Here is a 20392-nt window from a genome sequence, read left to right on the forward strand (position 1 = left end):
TGTACCACCACGCCTGGCTAACCCTGTATTTTTAGTAGATACAGGTTTCTCTACTTTGGTCAGGCTGGTCTTGAACTCTCGACCTCAGGTGATCCGCCCACCTTAGCCTCCCAAAGATTACACGCATGAGCCACCCGGCCTCAACACAATTTTTCTCAAGTTTTTACAGTCTACTTTACTCCAAGATATTTTCTTAATTAGACGTTGATGTCAAACAGAATCTAATGCTAGGATTTTCAAATTATCCAGGACTCTGTATTACTTGTAACATTATAACTAAAGTGTTCGTTTTTAATCAATTAATTAGAATTCTAAGAACTTCACAACATTAAACTCAAATAAAAATCACTATATACCACTAAAATTTCCATTGCTATGCTTTTCCGGGGACCATGTATAAAAAAAAAAAAATCTGATTGTCAAAACATAAGCAGATGGGTCAAAATAAATGCTAATACATTTTAGAAGTGGCATAATACGCACGATGCAAGTCTCGTTTTTTAAAAAGTACATTAAAATCCAACTAGCCCAAAGAGATCAAAAGTAATGGCAGGACAATTTAAACACATACTGTCACACTTTTTAAATGTTCTTTAAAAAAATGCTCATTTTTGTCACTCTCCACTTACTTCTAACAAGCTTTAGTAAGAAAAACAATACTTATTCCTTCCGAGACCTCTCCAACGCGTGGCTTTAAATATTATCATGTAAAACCATGACTCTCACGCTGAAGCTTTACTATAAAGCCGCAAACTACGCTGTACCTTCAGGACTGTACTTTGTTATGATTTTAACTTTCTGATGCCGCAAAATTATCTTAAAAGACCATCAATTCACTATTCTTTTCCACAACGATTTATACGTGTTTAAAACTTTCTCCCAGACATGCTCGCAAAACAAATAGAAAAGATTGTTAACATCACGTTAGAGACCACATGACTGACTATAAATGAGGGATCTGGGAGGCGATGACTTAAAATAAAAGAACAGTCCTGTTTTCAAGTAGAGAAAAGTGATAGCTGGGGTCTCTCGCCTGGACAAGGAAGTTCTGTTAAATCCAGGCGAGACCAGCCATATTGGAAACACTTGTCAAGTGTTCCCGAACACGGTTGGATGAAGCTAACCTTGAGTACCGACGTGTGTACATCAAGGCCCTCTTCTGCTCCGCCAGAGGATCTGGGCCCGTCTGGGGACTGTTTCCGAGTTAGAGCCGTCCCGAGGTCCGTGAGGAGCGCAGCGCCGAGGGGAAAGAGGGCGGGGAAAGGAGAGTTGGGGGGGAACGGTTTGAGAGTTGGAAGCCGCGATCCGCTGCGAGAGGGGCGCGGCGGCGGAGAAAGATTTCCGAGTTGAGAGCCTGGGGGAGGGGCCGAGGATTCGGGGAGCAGGGGGGATCACGGCAAAAAGTCCCCTTGGTCCCCCTCTGAGGGGCCCGGGAGTTCAAGAGGAGGAAGGGAAGGGGAAACGCTGCAGAGCACTGACCTGTCCTCCGAGTCCATGCGGCTCAGCGGTTCCCCATCCGACGACATCTCCAAGCTGCCTCGCCGGCCCCCGGAGGTCGCGCTGCTTCCGCCTCCCCCAGTCCCGTAGCCCTCGTCGCCGCCGCTGGAGACGACGCTGCTGCTACTGCTGCCGCCCCCGCCGCCGCCCTGGCTGCCCCGCGGTCCCTTGGGCTCCTCCAGGCCCTCTTTGCCGTCCCCATCCCCGCTGCTGCTGCTGGCGGCTCCGGGGCTCAGCGATCGGGTCTCGTCGCTGCTACTCCCGCCGCTGCTGCCCACCAGGCTCTCGGCGCTACTCTCCTCCTCACCCCCGCCGCTGCTGCTGCTCTCATCCTCCTCCTCCTCGTCGTCCTCCTCCTCGTCCTCGTCCTCCCCGGCCTGGCTGGCGCTCTCGGGGCTCGGCTCCGACATCGTCTCCGCCTCGCCGCCCCCCACTCCGCCGCCGCCTCCGCCGCCCCCACCGCTGCCGCCGTTCAGCAGCAGCGCCGCCACCGCCTCGGCCTCCGCCTCCTCTTCCTCCTCCTCCTCTTCCTCCTCCTCCTCGGGGGGCTCAGCCCGGTCCCGAGCCGCCGAACCAGGGCTGCCGGGGGGCAGAGGGCTCAGGCGGGAGAGCTCCTCCAGGTCGGCCATGTCGGTGATAGCGGCGGCCATGGCGGCGCCTGCTCCTCCTCCTCCTCCTCCTCCTCCCCGTCGCCGCCGCCGCCGCCTCCCTCTTTCGACTCTCGCTCCTTCGCCCCCTCCCAAACGCCCAAAACTACGCCGAGCCGCTGCAGAGCAGGAGGAGGGCCCCCGAGCTGCGTCAGCCTGTACACGCGCTACGGAGCCCGCGCGGGGACAGGCGCGCGACTACGCGCACTCACGCGGAGACGGCTGCGCGCCTGCGCGGCGGCACGAGGCGGCACCTCCCCCGACCGCGAGTTCCGCGCCCGCGCCCCCGCCCCCGCCCGGCGCCGGCCCCTGCCCCTGCCCCGGCCCCAGCCCCAGCCCCAGCGAGTGCTCAGGGTTTCCTCGGGGCCTTCCCACGCCCTGCCGGGCTTCGAAGCCCAGGAACACGCGGAACGAAAACTCCAACGCTGGCCGGGGATTTTAACAGCGTTCCGAGGTCTCACGATGAACTCATTCATTCCGGGGGTGTTTGGGGATTGTCCCCACTGTACAGGCGCTGCGCCAGGAATGGAAGGAGCCTGCCGTCTACGAAGAGAGGCGCTTAAAAAATGGGCAAAAATACACTACGGTGCAAGGTACTAAATTTATATGTGCAACATAGGGCGACAGGTCTTAATTCACCCTTATTCAACCCTCGGGGAGGTTGACACCCTGAACTCACAGCAAACATCTTGGTTCAAGGTCCTCAACCTTTTTAGTTCAAGAGCCTTCTAAAACAATTTTGCAAATCTGTGTACGTTCTTACGCAGTTTACAATGACAGCTGCATTTCTTCCGGCTTATTAGAAATATTTCAACTGTCGCATGTTTTAAATACTGTAGAGCCAGTGGATTCTAAATACTGTAGAGAGTTAATACCCAATAGTATCCATTTTTTAACAATAGTCTTTTTTATATTTGGAAAATTTCCAAATATTGTATTCTGGAACTCATATTGATGTTCCATATCCCCTCTAGAATTTATCCTAATAATGTATTTTATATTTGAACTGCATTTTGATCATCTTAACATATTTCCTTGTAATAAAAATGTGTGCATAAATTGAAGTATGTGAGTTGTTTTTTACATTTTCAGTGATCATAAAGCGCCTATTTCAACTAATCAAATCTATTTCAAATATTGGTAAGTACTAAACACAAAAGCAAAATGTTAATGTATCTTGCAGAAATGAACTTGGGTGGACTTTTTTTCTAATATACGTTATGATCTTCAATGGATGATTTTTCTGAGAAAGAGTTCAGCATCTGTTCTACTCCAAGTTTCCAATTCCATGGATATAAGTGCTGAGAAAACTTGTTCGCATAAAAAAGCAGATGAGAATGAATGGAGTTTTGTTATAGTAATGCCACTCAATTCTTTGAATGCTTTTCAAATTATATGCCCAAAAATCACATAAAGATCTAACAAAGAAACAATACTTGTAATGATCTATCAGCTGACAACTCTGATTAGGTTCTGGTTCTACTTGTTAAAAGCAAGTAACTGAAAACCAGCTGACTTGTGAAAGGAGGTGTTACTCATTCTCATTCTCTAGTCAATTGTCCCTTTCTTTGGTGTCCTGGGGGTTTTTGCATACCTGGGTATTGGACATTACTAAGACTTAGCATGAGGAAGAAGTGTGCCTTTCCTTTTTTAATTATAAATTCTGGGGTACATGTGCAGATCGTGCAGGATTGTTACATAGGTATACACATTCCATGGTGGTTTGTTGCATCCATCTTTCTTTTGCAAGTTAGGGAAGAGGTCATTGGAATAAAGGAGACTGGAAAAGAGCCCACATTACACCCTGACCCAAGGACACATTTCCAGGCAGGTCAGTTTTAAGGATGCTTCTACTCAGGGGAAGTGAGGATGGAACTGCCTGCCTGAAATCAAAGCCTCCGTGCTCACTTCCGGTTTGGGAAAGCCTTCATACACCGTGAGTACCCAGTATTACATCCTCTGCTTTAGGCCTTTGGACAGCTGTTATATAAAATGTTACCTCAAGGGAATGCAAAAATAAAAATAACATGGGACATTATCATTTACAGATACCTTCAGAGGCATGTACAATATCAGTTATTAACCTCAAACATTTTAAACTTCAAAGGCAATCTTAGAGACAAGGAACGGATTAAAGTGAAATACACTGTAAACTGTATTTTAAATTAAAAACTATCAGAAGCCCAGCAGGGTGGCTCACACCTGTTATCTCAGCACTTTGGGAGGCCAAAGTGGGAGGATCACTTGCCCAGGAGTTTGAGATCAGCAGTGAGACCATGCCCCTGGAGCACACCTGTAGTCCCAGCTACTCAGGAGGCTAAAGTGGATCACTTGAGCCCGGGAGGTCGAGGCTGCAGTGAACCATGATCACACCACTGCACTCCAAACCTTTCCTCACCCATCATAAGGGTCATGGCCAACACTTCTACAACAAAAGGCAGGTTAACAAAAGAAAAGCATAATAAATGTAACCTAAGTCTTATGTGACACAGGAGCCTTCAGAAATAAAGACCCAGGGGGCCGGGTGCAGTGCCTCACGCCTATAATCCCAGCACTTTGGGAGGTCAACATGGTGAAACCCAGTCTCTATTAAAAATACAAAAATTAGCTGGGCTTAGTGGCGCGTGCCTGTAGTCCCAGCTACTCAGGAGGCTGAGGCAGGAGAATTGCTTGAACCCAGGAGTCGGAGGTTGCAGTGAGCTGAGATCGCGCCATTGCACTCCAGCCTGGGTAACAAGAGCGAGACTCTGTCTCAAAAAAAAAAAAAAAAAAAACGACCCGGGGAAAGCTGTCCATTGGTATGCTTAGATTCAACGAAAAGTGGACATCCATGTAGAAATGTGGCCGCACAAAAAGAGAATGAACCAGTACTAATAGACTGAGTGTGCAACCCCAGCAAGGCCTTTCTATTCAGATTCTTCTTGAGCTCTCTGCGTAGCGTTCCTTCTACCCAGGTATAGAGCAGGCTTCTCTGGAATGAGTCTTCAAAGGAGAAGCGGGAGAGTGATCTTTCTTGGTTTCATGACTTGCTTGAGGGGAGAGGAGTTCGTTTCTATGACTAGCTTAGGGTGAGGAAGAGGGATGGGACACAGCAGGACAGAAGTTGAGTCAGAGACTTTGCTTCTCAGGCTTTCCAATCTCCTTTAGTTCAAAGTACTCAGCATGGGGGCAAGGCACAGTGGCTCACTGCTGTAATCACAGCACTTTGAAAAACTGAAGCAGGGGGATCACTTGAGTCCAGGAGTTTGAGACCAGCCTGAGCAATGTGATGAAACCCCATCCCTACAAAAGATTTTTTTTAAATTAGCCAGGTGTGGTGGTGTGCATCTATAGTCCGAGCTACTTGGGAGGCTGAGGTGGAAAAACAGCTTGAGCCAGGAGATTGAGGCTGCAGTGCGCCATAAGCGATCAGCCATTGCACTCTAGTTTGGGCAAGAATAAGACCTTGTCTCAAAAAAAAAAAAAAAAAAAAAGGAAAAAAACACTAAGTGTTACCAGAAAGGGGCCCGATCCCAATCCCAAAAGAGGGTTCTTGAACCTCACACAAGAAAGAATTTGGGGCAAGTCCATAGAGTAAAACTTGAAAGCAAGTTTACTAAGAAAGCAAAGGAATAAAAGAATGCTACTCCATAGACAGAGCAGCCTGTGGCCGCTGGCTGACCACTTTTATAGTCATCTCCTGATTACATGCTAAATAAGGGTAGATTATTCGTGAGTTGTCCAGGAAAAGGGTGGGCAGTTCCTGGAACTGAGAGGTGTTTGTTTGTTTGTTTGTTTGTTTGTTTGTTTGTTTGTTTGTTTGTTTTTTGAGACAGAGTCTTGCTCTGTCACCAGGCTAGATTGAAGTAGCGGGATCTTGGCTCACTGCAACCTCCACCTCTTGGGTCCCAGTTCAAGCAATTCTTCTGCCTCAGCCTCCAGAGGCTGGGATTATAGGCACACACCACCATGCCCAGCTAATTTTTGTATTTTTAGTAGAGACGGTTTCACCATGTTGGCCAGGCTGGTTTTGAACTCCTGACCTCAGGTGCTCCACTTTCCTCGGCCTCCCAAAGTGCTGGGGTTACAGGCATGAGCCACCATGCCCTGCTGCCTGGTCTACTTCTTTACCACATCCTTTTACCAGCAAGGTATCTGTGACATGTATCTTGTGCTGACCTCCATCTCATCCTGACTTAGAACGCTTATCACCCTGGGAATGCAGCCTAGTAGGTTTCAGCCTTATTTTTCCTAGCCCATATTCAAAATGGAGTCAGCCTGGTTCAAACACCTCTGACTAAAGTACTCAGCATGCCAAAGCGCCATACTTCAGGGTACCATTTTCTGAGCTCCAACAAGGGTGTGTGCCAGACACTGAGTTAAGCCCTGGAGATTAGGGTTCATGTTTGTCCGAGTTAACCAAGGAATAATTCCTGAGAAATGCAGGATTTCAACAAAGTGCATAGTAAACATATAATAACTGTATTTGGTTTCATTAATTTGAGCTGAATTTTAAAGCGTGAACAGAATTCCATGTTGAGGAACTCAAACTGAGAAGCAATATGTGGAAAAGCATCAATATTTATCCATGACAAGGTAAATAAATCATAAAAAATAATGGCAAGAAAGCTAACCATAGTTAAAAATCAGATTGCAGGGCCGGGCACGGTGGCTCACGCCTGTAATCCCAGCACTTTGGAAGGCTGAGGCGGGTGGATCACGAGGTCAAGAGATCCAGACCATCCTGGTCAACATGGTGAAACCCCGTCTCTACTAAAAATACAAAAATTAGCTGGGCATGGTGGTGCGTGCCTGTAATCCCAGCTACTCAGGAAGCTGAGGTGGGAAAATTGCCTGAACCCAGGAGGCGGAGGTTGCGGTGAGCCGAGATTGCGCCATTGCACTCCAGCCTGGGTAACAAGAGCGAAACTCTGTCTCAAAAAAAAAAAAAATTTTTTGCAGTAAGTCATAAATAAAAAGTTGATGTTGGGGACCAGACACAGTGGCTCAAGCCTGTAATCCCAGCACTTTGGGAGGCCAAAGCAGGTGGATCATGAGGTCAAGAGATCAAGACCATCCTGGCCAACATGGTGAAACCCTGTGTCTACTAGAAATACAAAAATTAGCTGGGCATAGTGGCACGTACCTATAGTCCCAGCTACTTGGGAGGCAGAGGTTGTAATGAGCTGAGATTGTGCCACTGCACTCCAGCCTGGGTGACAGAGCATAACTCCATCTCAAAAAAAACAATTAGCCAGTCATGATGGCACACACACATGTAGGCCCAGCTACTTCAGAGGCTGAGCTGGGAGGATCCCCTGAGCCTACAGAGGTCCAGGCTGGTAGTAAGCCAGGAGCACCACTGCACTGCAGCCTGGGTGACAGAGTGAGATCCTGTCTCATGTATGCATATGTGTATGATTTGACAGGTAGGTACTGTGATATTTTAATAAAGGTATGATAGGATTAGATTACATTGTTCAGCTATAGAACCTAATGTATGGGAGATAGGTTGAAAAGTGGGAGAAGTTCCAGGGAAGGATTTATTAAGGAAAAAAAGAGTGAAAAGTGAAAGGAGATTAGACACATGGAAAAGGCAAGTTATCGAAGCCACGAATGAAGATGAAATGAACTATTTCGAAATTGACATTTTGGAGAAAACTGGAGTTTCCGTGTCTTCCTCTTGGTTTAGTTACAGACATCACTGCTCCACATGCCTCTCCTTGGAACAAGGCCACTCTCCTCCATAACCACAGTGACAGGGTGTCATTATTTCACTCTCAAAAGTTAAGTAACTGAAGTGTTGAACTAGAGGCAGAAGCTCTGTGTGACAGAGTTTCTTGCCGAAGTCATTCCCCAGCTCAGTGTCCATTCACAAACTATGCATTTCCAGTCTGTGGCTAAGTAAGTAGTAAAAGTCGTTTTCGTAAACTTTTATAACAACTTGACAGAGTACTTTTGTGTCTATATAAAATTACTCATCTAATAAAAAAACTAGAGTTTATACTTTATGTCATCAGTTATTTTATTACTCTGGTACTTCATTTTTACTTATTTTACAAAAATACTGGTCTACCAGATGTTTTGTTTTCAGACAGGGTTTCACTCCATCACCCAGGCTAGAGTGCAGTGGTGAGATCTTGGCTCACTGCAACCTCTACCTCCTGGGTTCAAGCGATTGTCCTGCCTCGGTCTCCCGAGTAGCTGGGATTACATGTGTGTGCCACCACGTCTGGCTCCTTTTCTTGTATTTTTAGTAGAAACAGGGTTTTACCATGTTGGCCAGGCTGGTCTCCCAAAGTGCTGAGAATATAGGCATGAGCCACTGAACCCAGTGCAGAAAAAAAAAATTTTTTTAAATACTGGTCTTTCACAAATTGAGAATCACTGTTACAGAGTTCTTTCTTCCCAGCCTGGAGAGTGTGCAATGCTATACATAATTTAAGTTGTCCATTAATACACTATTGCATAAGAGCTATTTGATTAGGAGACATATTCACACTCAACCACAGCACTAGTGGGGTGAAATTAGCAACAATAATTTGAATGTCATTGGTTCTTCTACCTACCAAGCCTACTAAGGTAGTCGGGACACCTCCAGCCTACAGGGGAAAGGGTCTTTCACTAACTGAAATTCTCCTCACCTAGGACCCCTTCCCTGACTCTGCTGTTCTAGGTAATGCAGACACCAACCAGGGTGTGTGTGTGTGTGTGTGTGTGTTTACTTTGTTTTTTCTGGGTTTTTTTGAGACAAGGTCTTGCTCTGTTACCCGGTCGAGTGCAGTGACGTGATCACGGCTCACTGTAGACTCAACCGTCCAGATTCAAGCCATCCTCCAACATCAGCCCCCTGAGCATTAGGGACTACAGGCACATGCCATCAGGCCCAGCTAATTTTTATATTTTTAGTAGAGATGGGATTTTCCCTTGTTGCCCAGGCTGGTTTCTAACTCTGAGCTCAAGCAATCCACCCACCTTGGTTTAACAAAGTGCTGGGATTACAAGCATGAGCCACCACACCCGGCCAAAAGTTGGGATACAAACCAAACTGCCAAAGTCATAGTATAAGAAGAAGAAATGGTGATTGTGGTGTTAGGGGAACCCCGCAGCAGACTGCTCATGCCTAATGTCATACGGTTTCAGTGAAACAGCTCTTTATGTTTTCACTCGGAGCTCTGTTTCTCTCAGGGATCCAGACATGCTTTCATGGGCCTAGACTGGCGACAGATTTGAGTAACAGCTACCCCACGCTGCATTTATTCCTCTCCATCCAATGACTACGTCTTTCTTGTAAGGCTTCTCTAATCTCTCTTCCACTAAAATGAGTTCTGTTCCAGGAAGCAGCTTCAGCCCCCACGGCAGCAGGTTTCTTGTAGTCCTGCCCCGCCAGTTTGCCAGACATGCCCAGACATGCTTGAGCCCAGCAAGAGACCCAGCTGAGACTCAAGCTAAGGTTCCTGCTATACTCCAAATGAGATACTTCTGGAAAACTCTCTAAAACTGGCAGCTGTGTTACCTTTTGGACTTTTATTTTAGGTTCCTTTATTTAGGTTCTGTGTGTTGATCCTGCTGGTGAGCGAGATCAATAGCAGCATAATGGCCTCATTCTCTGAGTGACTTGGAGTTTAAAGAAAGTATGTATGAAAAGAGGTAACATCTCACAGGGGGATGGAAGTGATAGGATCTCAAAGCTGGAAAGAACTAGAAATCTGATGCGAGCTTTCCCATTCTGTAGATTGTAATCCAACCAAAACATGACCAAATGATGATTATAATTTTCAAGTTAAGGTCTGTCAGTATAACCATCTTGAAACTCAGCGGCTTTGGCTGACACCATCCATAATATGGAGGTCATACGCAGGTGTGGTTGGTAGTTCTAAGAGAACTACCAATTTAGTAAAATGCGTTTCTATAAACTGCAGTTGGAAAGAGGCAAAATGTGAAAGGTGACTAGCATAGCCACCACATGTTTTGTCTTTTCGTGTATTTTATGACTTGACAAAAAAACTTTAATGTTCAAAACTCTCTATTATTAAAAAATTAGATAAATTTTTTTTATCTAATTTAACTGGATAAAATAGCCAGTTAACATCAAATGGCAGTAACCCTAAATTTAAATCGACTAAATCCCCCAATCAAAAGATACAGCCAAAACCTAACGATATATCCAAAGATACACAAAGACTCAAAACAAAGGGTTGGAGAAAAATTTACCAATCAAATGGAGAGCAAAAATAAATAAATAAACAAAAAGCAGGAGTTGCAATTCTCACATTTGATAAAATAGATTTCAAAGCAACAAAGATACAGTGGTAAAAGGATCAATGCAACAATAAGAGATCTTAATACCCAGATACATAAGACCCATAACGAGATTTAGACTCAACGAGACAGAAAATTAATAAGGATATCCAGGACTTCAACTCAGATCCGGAACAAGTAAACTCAATAAATATTTATAGAGTTCTCCATTTTAAATACACAAAATATTGATCGGCCATTATTAATACCCATTTTTAGAATAAAGCAATATTCCTGTTTTCTCTCCCTCTTTTTCTTCCTTTCTTCCTCTCCTTCTCTCCTTTTTTTACTTTTCAACATCCTAGTTCCTCACCTCTACTCAACACATTCCTCTGAACACCTGCTTCCTTGTGATTCTCCCGTCCCACTGAAACCTCCAAAAAAAAGACTAAAACAGAATTGAAATATATTAACTCTCCTATTATGGATTTAATGTTATTTTTAAGAGCTTTAGTGAGGAATAGGTGACAAAAAATTATATATATTTAAGGTGTAACACTGTGGTGTTTTGATATATATATATTGTGAAATGATTACAGTTGAGCTAATTAACATATTCATCAAATCATACGATTCAATGTTATTTAAAGTCCTATTCATGTAGCACCTAAAATCCTTTTAACATGTACCACCTTGGGACAACTGAGTCAAATAAGTTTTGTTTTGTTTTGAGATAGGGTCTGTCTCTGTTGCCCAGGCTGGAGTGCAATGGCATGATCTTGGCTCACTGCAACCTCTACCTCCCAGACTCAAGCAATCCTCCTGCCTCAGCCTCCCAAGTAGCTAGGACTGAAGTCGTGAGCCACTATGCCTGGCTATTTTTTCTTATTTTTTGTAGAGACGGGGTTTAACTATATTGCCCAGGCTGGTCTGCAACTCTTCAACTCAAGCAATCTGCCCACCTCATTCTCCCAAAGCGCTGGGATTACAGACATCAGACATGAGCCAATATGCCCAGCCAAGCCAAATGCTCTTTAGGGCTCCTTATGGCCCCAATATCTTAAAATAATGTTCTGGTGTTTTTGATCACGCAAAGGCAGAGGGTGGCCCACTACAATTGTCCTGGTCTTTTTTATACTGCTGAGAAAAACTATCATGTCCCTGTCAGGTTCTAGGATACATTTGGGTCCTCATAGGCATGTGAATGGTAGTCCTCATCTTTTTGCTGCTATACGTTCATGGGGGTTCGGGGTGGGTATGTGGGTATGGGCAGTAGAGTGAGCGGCAATAAGACATTCCAGGCTGGTTTAGTTCTCTCTTGGTGAGCAAAATGCAATAGAGAAGAACTGGTTGCTAAATAGGAGTAGCCTGGTGAGCAGTGTACGAAGCAAGGTGGCTCCTTTTAAGTTCTTGGGCAGGGTGTTCACACCCATTGTTTGTTGTTGGGTGTGTTTCCTGGTCTGTTTTCACATGGCTATAAAGAATACCACCTGGAAATTGGATTTAGTATACACTGCTTGCGTGATGCGTGCATCAAAATCTCACAAATCACCACTTAAGAATTTACTCATGAAACCAAATACTACCTGTTCCCCAAAAACCTATGGAAATAAAAAATTAATAAAATGAAATAATTTTAAATGCAAAAAAAACCAATACTACTTGAGGAAAAAAATTAAAATTGACAGACTATTTATTGTAACATACAAGTCACAATACCATTTAGTACTTTATCCATCAAATCCTAGGAAGGTAGGGAAGAAAAACCTAAACTTAATTTTTTTTTTTTTTGAGATGGAGTTTTGCTCTTGTTGCCCAGGCTGGAGTGAAATGGCATGATCTCTGCTCACCACAACCTCCGCCTCACGGGTTCAAGGGATTCTCTGGCCTCCAAGTAGCTGGAATTACAGGCGTGCGCCACCACGCTCAGCTAATTTTCTGTTTTTACTGGATAAGGGGTTTCTCCCTTTTAGCCAGGCTGGTCTCAAACTCCCCCTCAGGTGATCCGCCCACCTTGGCCTCCCAAAGTGCTGGGATTACAGGTCTGAGCCACCTTGCCTGGCCATAAACTTAGTATTTAATAAGTGAAATATAAAATAAAAAGTCTATCAGCAGTCTGGATAAATTAACTTGGCCTCAAGCCAAAATACAGCAGGCAGCCCTGCTCTTCAGCACGTGCGGCAGCCACTTCCTGCTCTTCAGCACGTGTGGCAGCTACTTTGCTGCTAGCTTTAGTCCCCCCATTTCTCCTCCTCCTTCACTTTCTTCCTTATTTCTTTAACTGCCCATATATCTACTTTGTCGTGTCTACATCTTGGTAAAACATTAAAAAATATATATGTATTTTGAGACAGGGTCTAGCTCTAGTTCCCGGACTGGACTGCAGTGGCTCACTGCAGCCTCAACCTCTGGGGCTCAAGAGCTGTCCTCCCGCCTCAGCCTCCTGAGTAGCTGTAACTACAGGAATGCACCACCACACCCGGCTAATTTTAAAAAATGTTTTGTAGAGATGGGGTTTCATCATGTTGCCCAGGCTGGGCTTGAACCCGGGGCTCAAGCAATCTTCCCACTTTGGCCTCCCGAAGTGCTGGAATTACAGGCATGAGCCACCAGGCCCTGCCTAAATAATTTAAGTAATTTTTTCTTTTTTTAGATAGAGCTTCACTCTTGTAGCCTAGGGTGGAGTGCAATGGTGCAATCTCGGCTTACTGCAACCTCCGCCTCCCAGGTTCAAGTGATTCTCCTGCCTCACCCTCCCTAGTAGCTGGAACTACAGGTGTGCATCACCACAGCCAGCTAACTTTTTGTATTTGTAGTAGAAACAGGGTTTCACCATGTTGGCCAGCCTGGCCTCAAACTCCTGACCTCAGGTGATCCATCCACCTCAGCCTCCCAAAGTGCTGGGATTACAGGCATGAGCCACCTCGCCTGGCCACAAGTAAATTGTCTTGAGTTATTTTGTTTCTGCTTTTGCAGAATCTGCTAATCCTGCTAATCCTCCTTCTGACATGTATCTGATTCCTATCTCCTTCCTGGTCACGGTCTGTGACACAGATATGGCGGTGAGGGTGAAGCAGCCTCAGCCATGCATAACCGTAACCACATTAGAGAACGACAGAACCACAAAAGAAGAAACCTGGATCTTAGATGGCCTCATTTTGCAATGCCATCTGCCTCCATGGACTGAAACTCCGTGGACATTTTGTAAGGGAGAAAGAAATCTTTTATCTAGTTTATCTCTTTTACTTTATGTTTTTGAGACAGGGTCTTGTTTTCTACCTCAGGCTGGAGTGCAGTGGCTCAAACTTGGCTCACAGCAGCCTCGACCTCCCAGGACTCACATGATCCTCCCGCCTCATTCTCCCAAGTAGCAGGGCCTACAGGCACATGCCACCATCCCAGCTAACTTTTGTATTTTTTTGTGGAGACAGGGTTTTACCATGTTGCTCAGGCTGGTCTCGAACTCCTGAGCTCAAGCAATCCACCAGCCTCAGCCTCCCAAAGTGCTAGGAGTATAGGAGATAATGCCATTGCACTCCAGCCTGGGAAACAAGAGAAAAACTTCATTTCAAAAAAAAAAAAAAAAAAAAAAAAAAGCCAGGCGCGGTGGCTCACGCCTGTAATCCCAGCAGTTTGGGAGGCTGAGGCGGGTGGATCACAAGGTCAAGAGATCGAGACCATCCTGGCCAACATGGTGAAACCCCGTCTCTACTAAAAATACAAAAATTAGCTGGGCGTGGTGTCATGTGCCTGTAATCCCAGCTGCTTGGGAGGCTGAGGCAGGAGAATTGATTGAACCACGGAGGCGGAGGTTGCGGTGAGCCGAGATCGTACCACTGCACTCCAGCCTGTCACCTGGCAACAGTGAGACTCTGTCTCAAAAAAAAAAAAAGTAAAATCCTTCAATTTCTTGTCCTTCCCACCCCTCAACATAAACTCATCTCTGTCCTTGTCAATTGTTTCCTTCGCTATAAAAGCCAAAGCTTTCTGCTACGATAGACTCTTAGGTGTCCCAAAAAATGGTAAAGACTATGTATGTATGTATGCGGTTTGCCTCCTCGTATTAGGGATTTTCAGAGAAGCAGGGTCAATAGGAGATGTTACTTATTATGGAAATTCACTCATAGAAGTCCAACAACCTACTGTCTACAAGCTGGAGAACCAGGAAAGCTGGTTATGTAGTTCAAACCAAGTTCAAAGGCTGAGAAGTGGATGGGGCCACTGGTATCAGTCCCAGAGTCTAAGCCAGAGGTTTCAAACATAGAGAAGACGCATGTCCCTCCTCAAGAACAGAGTTCACACCTCCTCTGCATTTTTCTTTTTTTGAGACAGAGTCTCATTCTCACCCAAACTGGAGCACAGTAAAGCAATCTCGGCTCACCTCAACCTCTGTCTCCCGGGTTCAAATGATTCTCCTGCCTCAGCTTCCTGAGTAGCTGGAACTACAGGCACGCGTGCCAATGCACCCGCTAATTTTTGTACTTTTAGTAGAGACGGGGCTTTACCATGTTGGCCAGGATGATCTCGAACTCCTGACCTCATGTGATCTACCCGTCTCAGCCTCCCAAAGGGATTACAGGCATGAACCACCATGCCCGGCCTTCTTCTGCCTTTTGCTCTGTTGCCAGGCTGGAGTGCAGTGGTGTGATCTCAGCTCACTGCAAACTTCGCCTCCCAGAGTCAAGCGATTCTCCTGCCTCAGCTTCCCAAGTAGCTGGGACTACAGGCATGCACCACCACGCCCAGCTAATTTTTGTTTTACCATGTTGACCAAGGTGGTCTGCATCTCTTGACCTTGTGATCTACCTGCCTTGACCTCCCAAAGTGCTGGGATTAAAGGGGTGAGCCACTGTGCCTGGCCCTTCCTCTGCCTTTTTTGTTCTATTGAATCCTCAACCAACTGGCTAATGCTTGCCCACAGTGATGAGTGTAGATCTTCTTTACTCAATTTTTGATTCCAACATTAATCTCTTATGGAAACATCCTCATAGATAATCTCAGAAATAATTTTGTTTGTTTGTTTTTGAGACAAAGTTTCACTCTGTTACCCAGGCTGGAGTGCAGTGGTGAGATCTTGGCTCACTGCAACCTCCGCCTCTTGGGTTCAAGCGATTTTCCTGCCTCAGCCTCCCAAGTAACTGGGATTACAGGTGCACACCATGGCCAGCTAATTTTTGTACTTTTAGTAGAGACGAGGTTTCACCATGTTGGCCAGGTTAGTCTCAAACTCCTGACCTCAGGTGATCCTGCCTCCTCCGTCTCCCAAAGTGCTAGGATTACAGGCATGAGCCATGGCACCAGGCTGGAAATAATGTTTAACCAGCTATCTGGGCACCCCTTAGCCCAATCAAGGTTGACGCATAAAATTAACCATCACGCTTTTCTTCAGTACATGGCAGCTCAGCTGGAGACATTTCCCAGACCCTTTTATGCTCTCTTACACCCAGTTAATTAACCTAAGCATATTTAGTTAATCTAAGTATTGAAATTTTTTAGGTAGAAACAGTAGTTACCAAAGGATTGTGAATATAACTGATTCTGTAAAGTCAGTGGATTTCAGCTGTCTCCATCTGTCCTTTTAGGTGTTGTAGAATGACAGATGCACTCAAGACAGACCCAAACACATTTCAGGAGCAGTGTGTGTGCCCTCTAGTCACCAGCATAGAATTAGAAATCCCAACATAGGGCCAGGTGCGGTGGCTCATGCCTGTAATCCTAGCACTTTGGGAGGCTGAGATGGGTGACACTTGAGCTCGAGAGTTTGAGACCAGTCTGGGCAACATGGCAAAATGCCATTTCTAGAGAAAAATAGAAAAATTAGCCAGGTGTGTTGGCGCATGTCTGTAGTCCCAGCTACTCAGGAGGCTGAGGTGGGGGGAATGATTCAGCCAGGAGGCAAAGGTTGCAGTGAGCCATGATGGTGCCACTGTACTCCAGCCTGGGCAACAGAGCAAGACCCTATCTCAAAAAGAATAACATAAATCCCACCATAGGACAGTTTAGGAATCAAGCATCAGAAAGCATCCTAAGGTATCAGATAACATTTGCTATTCATGAAAACATAAGGAAAGTCTTCTAACTATTATAGGCAATCCTTATACCTTCAATACTTTTAATTCCACTTTTTTTTTTTTTTTTTTTTTTTTTTTGGAGCTGGAGCCTCACTCTGTCTCACCCCCCCAGGCTGGAGTGCAGTGGCAGGATCTTGGCTCACTGCAGCCTACACCTCCAGTGTTCAAGCAATTGTCCTATCTCAGCCTCCCAAGTAGCTGGGACTACAGGGGTGTGCCATCACACCTGGCTAATTTTGTATTTTTAGCAGAGATGGGGTTTCACCATGCTGGCCAGGCTGGTCTCAAACTCTCGAACTCCTGACCTCAGGTGATCCACCGGGCTTGCCATCCCAAAGTGCTGGGATTACAGCAGGAGCCACTGCACCTAGCCTAATTCACCTATTTGATCCACCTGGCTCGGCCTCCCAAAGCGCTGGGATTATAGGCGTGAGCCACGGTGCCTGGCCTAATTCCACTATTTCTAATATTCATCATGCTATTTTAACAAATCACTAGCTTCACCAATACAAAACACATTTTTACATTCAAAATGCCAGCTAGCGTGATGCTAGAGAAGTACTGACAGCAGAATTTGTTAACAGTAATCTCTGCATATGGTCCTCTCCTGTGTAATGCTGGTTTGACCTCCTTTCTCATGTGCTGGAACAGGACTCTGTCACTGACCCACCTTCAACATGTGGAGACGGTGAAGCCACAAGATGGAAGGAAGGTGGGTCCGAGCGACTTGTGGTGCAAAGCTGCATGCCTTTGCAGACTAGACTGTTACACAGCAGAGAGAAACAAACCTCTATCTTAAGCTACTGTATGTCAGGGTCTTTTTTTTTTTTTTGAGACTGAGTGTCGCTCTGTTGCCCGGGCTGGAGTGCAGTGGCTTAATCTTGGCCTACTGCAACCTTCAGCTCCTGGGTTCAAGCCATTCTCCCACCTTAGTCTCCTAAGTAGCTGGGACTACAGGTCCGCACAACCACACCTGGCTAATTTTTGTATTTTTAGTAGAGACAGCTTTCACCATGTTGGCCAGGCTGTTCTCAAACTCCTGACCTCAAGGGATCCGTCCACCTCGACCTCTCAAAGTGCTGGAATTATAGGTGTGAGCCATTGCACCTGGCTAGGGTCCTTTTTTAAAAAATGACATCTTAGGCCAGGCACAGTGGCTCATGCCTGTAATCCCAGCACTTTGGGAGGCCAAGGCAGTCAGATCATGAGGTCAGGAGATTGAGACAGTTCTGGCCAACATGGTGAAACCCCATCTCTACTAAAAATACAAAAATTAGCTGGGCATGGTGGCGCGTGCCTGTAATCCCAGCTACTCAGAAGGCTGAGGCAGGAGAATTGCTTGAACCCAGGAGGCAGAGGTTGCAGTGAGTCAAGATCGCCCCACTGCACTCCAGCCTTGGTGACACAGTGAGTGAGACTTCATCTCAAAAAAAGGGAAAGAAGAAATTTCTACCCTGCCTGCCATATATCTGGAACACACCACACATTTTACCAATGAAAGCTGATTTCTACAAAAATTAGCTGAGCGCAATGGTGCATGCCTATAATTTCAACTACTCAGGAGGCTGAGGCAGGAGAATTGCTTGAACATGGTAGGTGGAGATTGCAGTGAGCTAATATTGCGACATTGCACTCCAGCCTGGGCAATAAGAGTGCAAGTGTCTCAAAAAAAAAACAAAAAAAAAGGAGGTAAAAAAGAAAATATATTTGTAACATCCCTTATGCTAATAATTAATGAAACTTCCGGAATAAATTTTAACAAAAATCCTTGAAAAAAAAAAAAAAAAAAAAATCCTTGAAATGCCTAAGTGGCCACCTGGGGAGTATGGATTTCTGATTAGGGCACTTCAAACTATAACCAACCAGCCCCAGGGTGTGAATTCCTAATAGGGTAAGTCTAATAATAACTAACCTCCCTTCCAGGGTAGATTAAAGTTAATTTACACACAAGTACATTACGGTGTTTGGGTCTTTTAAAGGAAAATATAACAAAGGCAATATAACAACATAGCAGGAAGTATGGTTGCCCAGATCTCCCAAATATGACATACTGGTTTTATAAAGTTTCCTTTTTTTAATTTTTTTTCAAACAGAATCTCACTCTGTCACTCAGGCTGGAGTACAGTGGCACAATCTCAGCACACTGCAACCTCCGTCCTGGGTTCAAGAGATCCTCCGCCTCAGTCACCCGAGTAGCTAGGACCACAGATGCGAGCCAAATTTTTGTGTTTTTAGAAGAGATGGGGTTTCGCCATGTTGGTCAGGCTAGTCTCGAACTCCTGTGATCCACCTGCCTCAGCCTCCCAAAGTGCTGGGATTATAAGCGTGAGCCACCACACCCATCCTTAATATACTGGTTTTTAAAATACTGAAAGGTATTTGTACTGCAGGTAAATTCTACTGTGTGAGTTCCCAGAACACCCTCCTGAAGCCTAGGTAGCTTCCTAACCCTCCCCACCAGCAAACAGCTAACTACAGGAACAGGCGCATCAGGGGCCGTGGCCCCCCTGCTATGTGACATGGCTTGCACGCATTCTGAATGGTCAGTTCTCATGCCCTCCCTCCCTTCCTTCTGTTCTCATGCCTGCCCTTCCTTCCTTCCTTCCCTCCTTCCCTCCATTCCTCCCTCCCTCCCTTCCATTCTCATGCCTGCCCTCCCTCCCTCCCTTCTTCCTTCTTTACGTTTTTGAGGCAGTCGCACTCTGTGATCCATGTTGGAGCGCAGTGGCATGATTACGGCTCACTGCAGCCTCAACCTCCGAGGCTCAAGTCTCTCCCACCTCAGCCTCCCAAGTAGCTGGGACCACAGGCACACACCATGGAGCCCAGCTGATTTTTCTTTTCTCTATTATTATTGTAATTTTTGTAGAGACTGGGTTTCACCATGTTACCCAGACTGGTCTCAAACTCCTGGGCTCAAGCAATCCATTCGCCTCAGCCTGCAAAAGTGCTGGGCCCTCTCATGTGCATAAATGTCCTGGCTGACGCTCTCAAGAACATCCACAATGCTGTGCTCGGTGGCTCACGCCTGTAATCCCAGCACTTTCGGCGGCCGAGGTGGGGGGATCATGAGGTCAGAAGCTCAAGACAGCCTGGCCAATATGGTGAAACCCCATCTCTACTAAAAATACAAAAAACTAGCCAGTCGTGGTGGCGGGCAACTGCAATCCCAGCTATTTGGGAGGCTGAGGCCGAGAACTGATTGAACCTGGGAGGTGCAGTGAGCTGAGATTGCGCCACTGCACTCCAGCCTGGCAACAGGGTGAAACTCCATCTCAAAAAAAAAAAAACAATGTCAAAGTCATTGTCAGTTTCTCACTGTGACATGAAGCGTGGTTACATCGGCGAATCTGAAATCACTGATCACAGAGCTGGGAAATTGTTGTGAACCTCACAAGCAGGCTAAACAGGTATGGCGTAATCAGCCCCAGATTTGGGGTGCAACTCAAAGATCTCGAAAAATAGACTAATATGCTTCCATCCCACCCCACCAGTTTGGCTTCACTGTACTGACAACTTCAGCTGGCATCACGGACCATGAGGAAGCAAGACGAAAACATACGGGAGGGAAAATCCTGGGATTCTTTTTCTAGGTATGTAATACATGTTTACAAATAAAATGCCTCATGGACTCTGGTGCTTCCAAAAGAGATTCTGCAAGACCATTTAAAAATATGGCAAGAAACTCAGGTAGAAGAAAGCTTTTTTAAAATGGCAAAGAGGCTGGGCGAAGTGGCTGATGCCTACAATCCCAACACTTTGGGAGGCCAAGGCAGGCAGATTATTTGAGGTCAGGAGTTTGAGACCAGCCTGTCCAACATGGTGAAACCCTATCTCTACTAAAAATAAAAAAAAATTAGGCAGGCATGGTGGCGCATGCCTGTAGTCCCAGCTACTCAAGAGGCTGAGGCAGGGAATTGCTTGAACCCAGGAGGCAGAGGTTGCAGTGAGCCAAGA

General features: G+C 45.8%; 1 protein-coding gene across 5 annotated transcripts in view; it reads right to left on the bottom strand.

The window, feature by feature from the left end:
• Positions 1-2157, bottom strand: part of AEBP2 (AE binding protein 2) — a 115144-nt gene extending 112987 nt beyond the window's left edge. For 4 of the 5 annotated variants that reach the window (XR_008473585.2, XM_035255194.3, XM_035255195.3 and 1 more), the window contains exon 1: positions 1480-2157. Coding sequence is in view for 4 of the 5 variants with exons in the window: in XM_035255194.3 (XP_035111085.2) it covers positions 1480-2147 (668 nt within the window). In the remaining variant the exon portion in view is untranslated. Of the gene's footprint in view, positions 1-1124; positions 1236-1479 lie in introns of those variants that run through there. The other variant, XM_035255197.3, reaches the window with a different exon arrangement.
• Positions 2158-20392: the final 18235 nt, after the last annotated feature.

This window comes from Callithrix jacchus, chromosome 9, assembly GCF_049354715.1.
Source record: "Callithrix jacchus isolate 240 chromosome 9, calJac240_pri, whole genome shotgun sequence".
NCBI classification, from domain to species: Eukaryota; Metazoa; Chordata; class Mammalia; order Primates; family Cebidae; genus Callithrix; species Callithrix jacchus.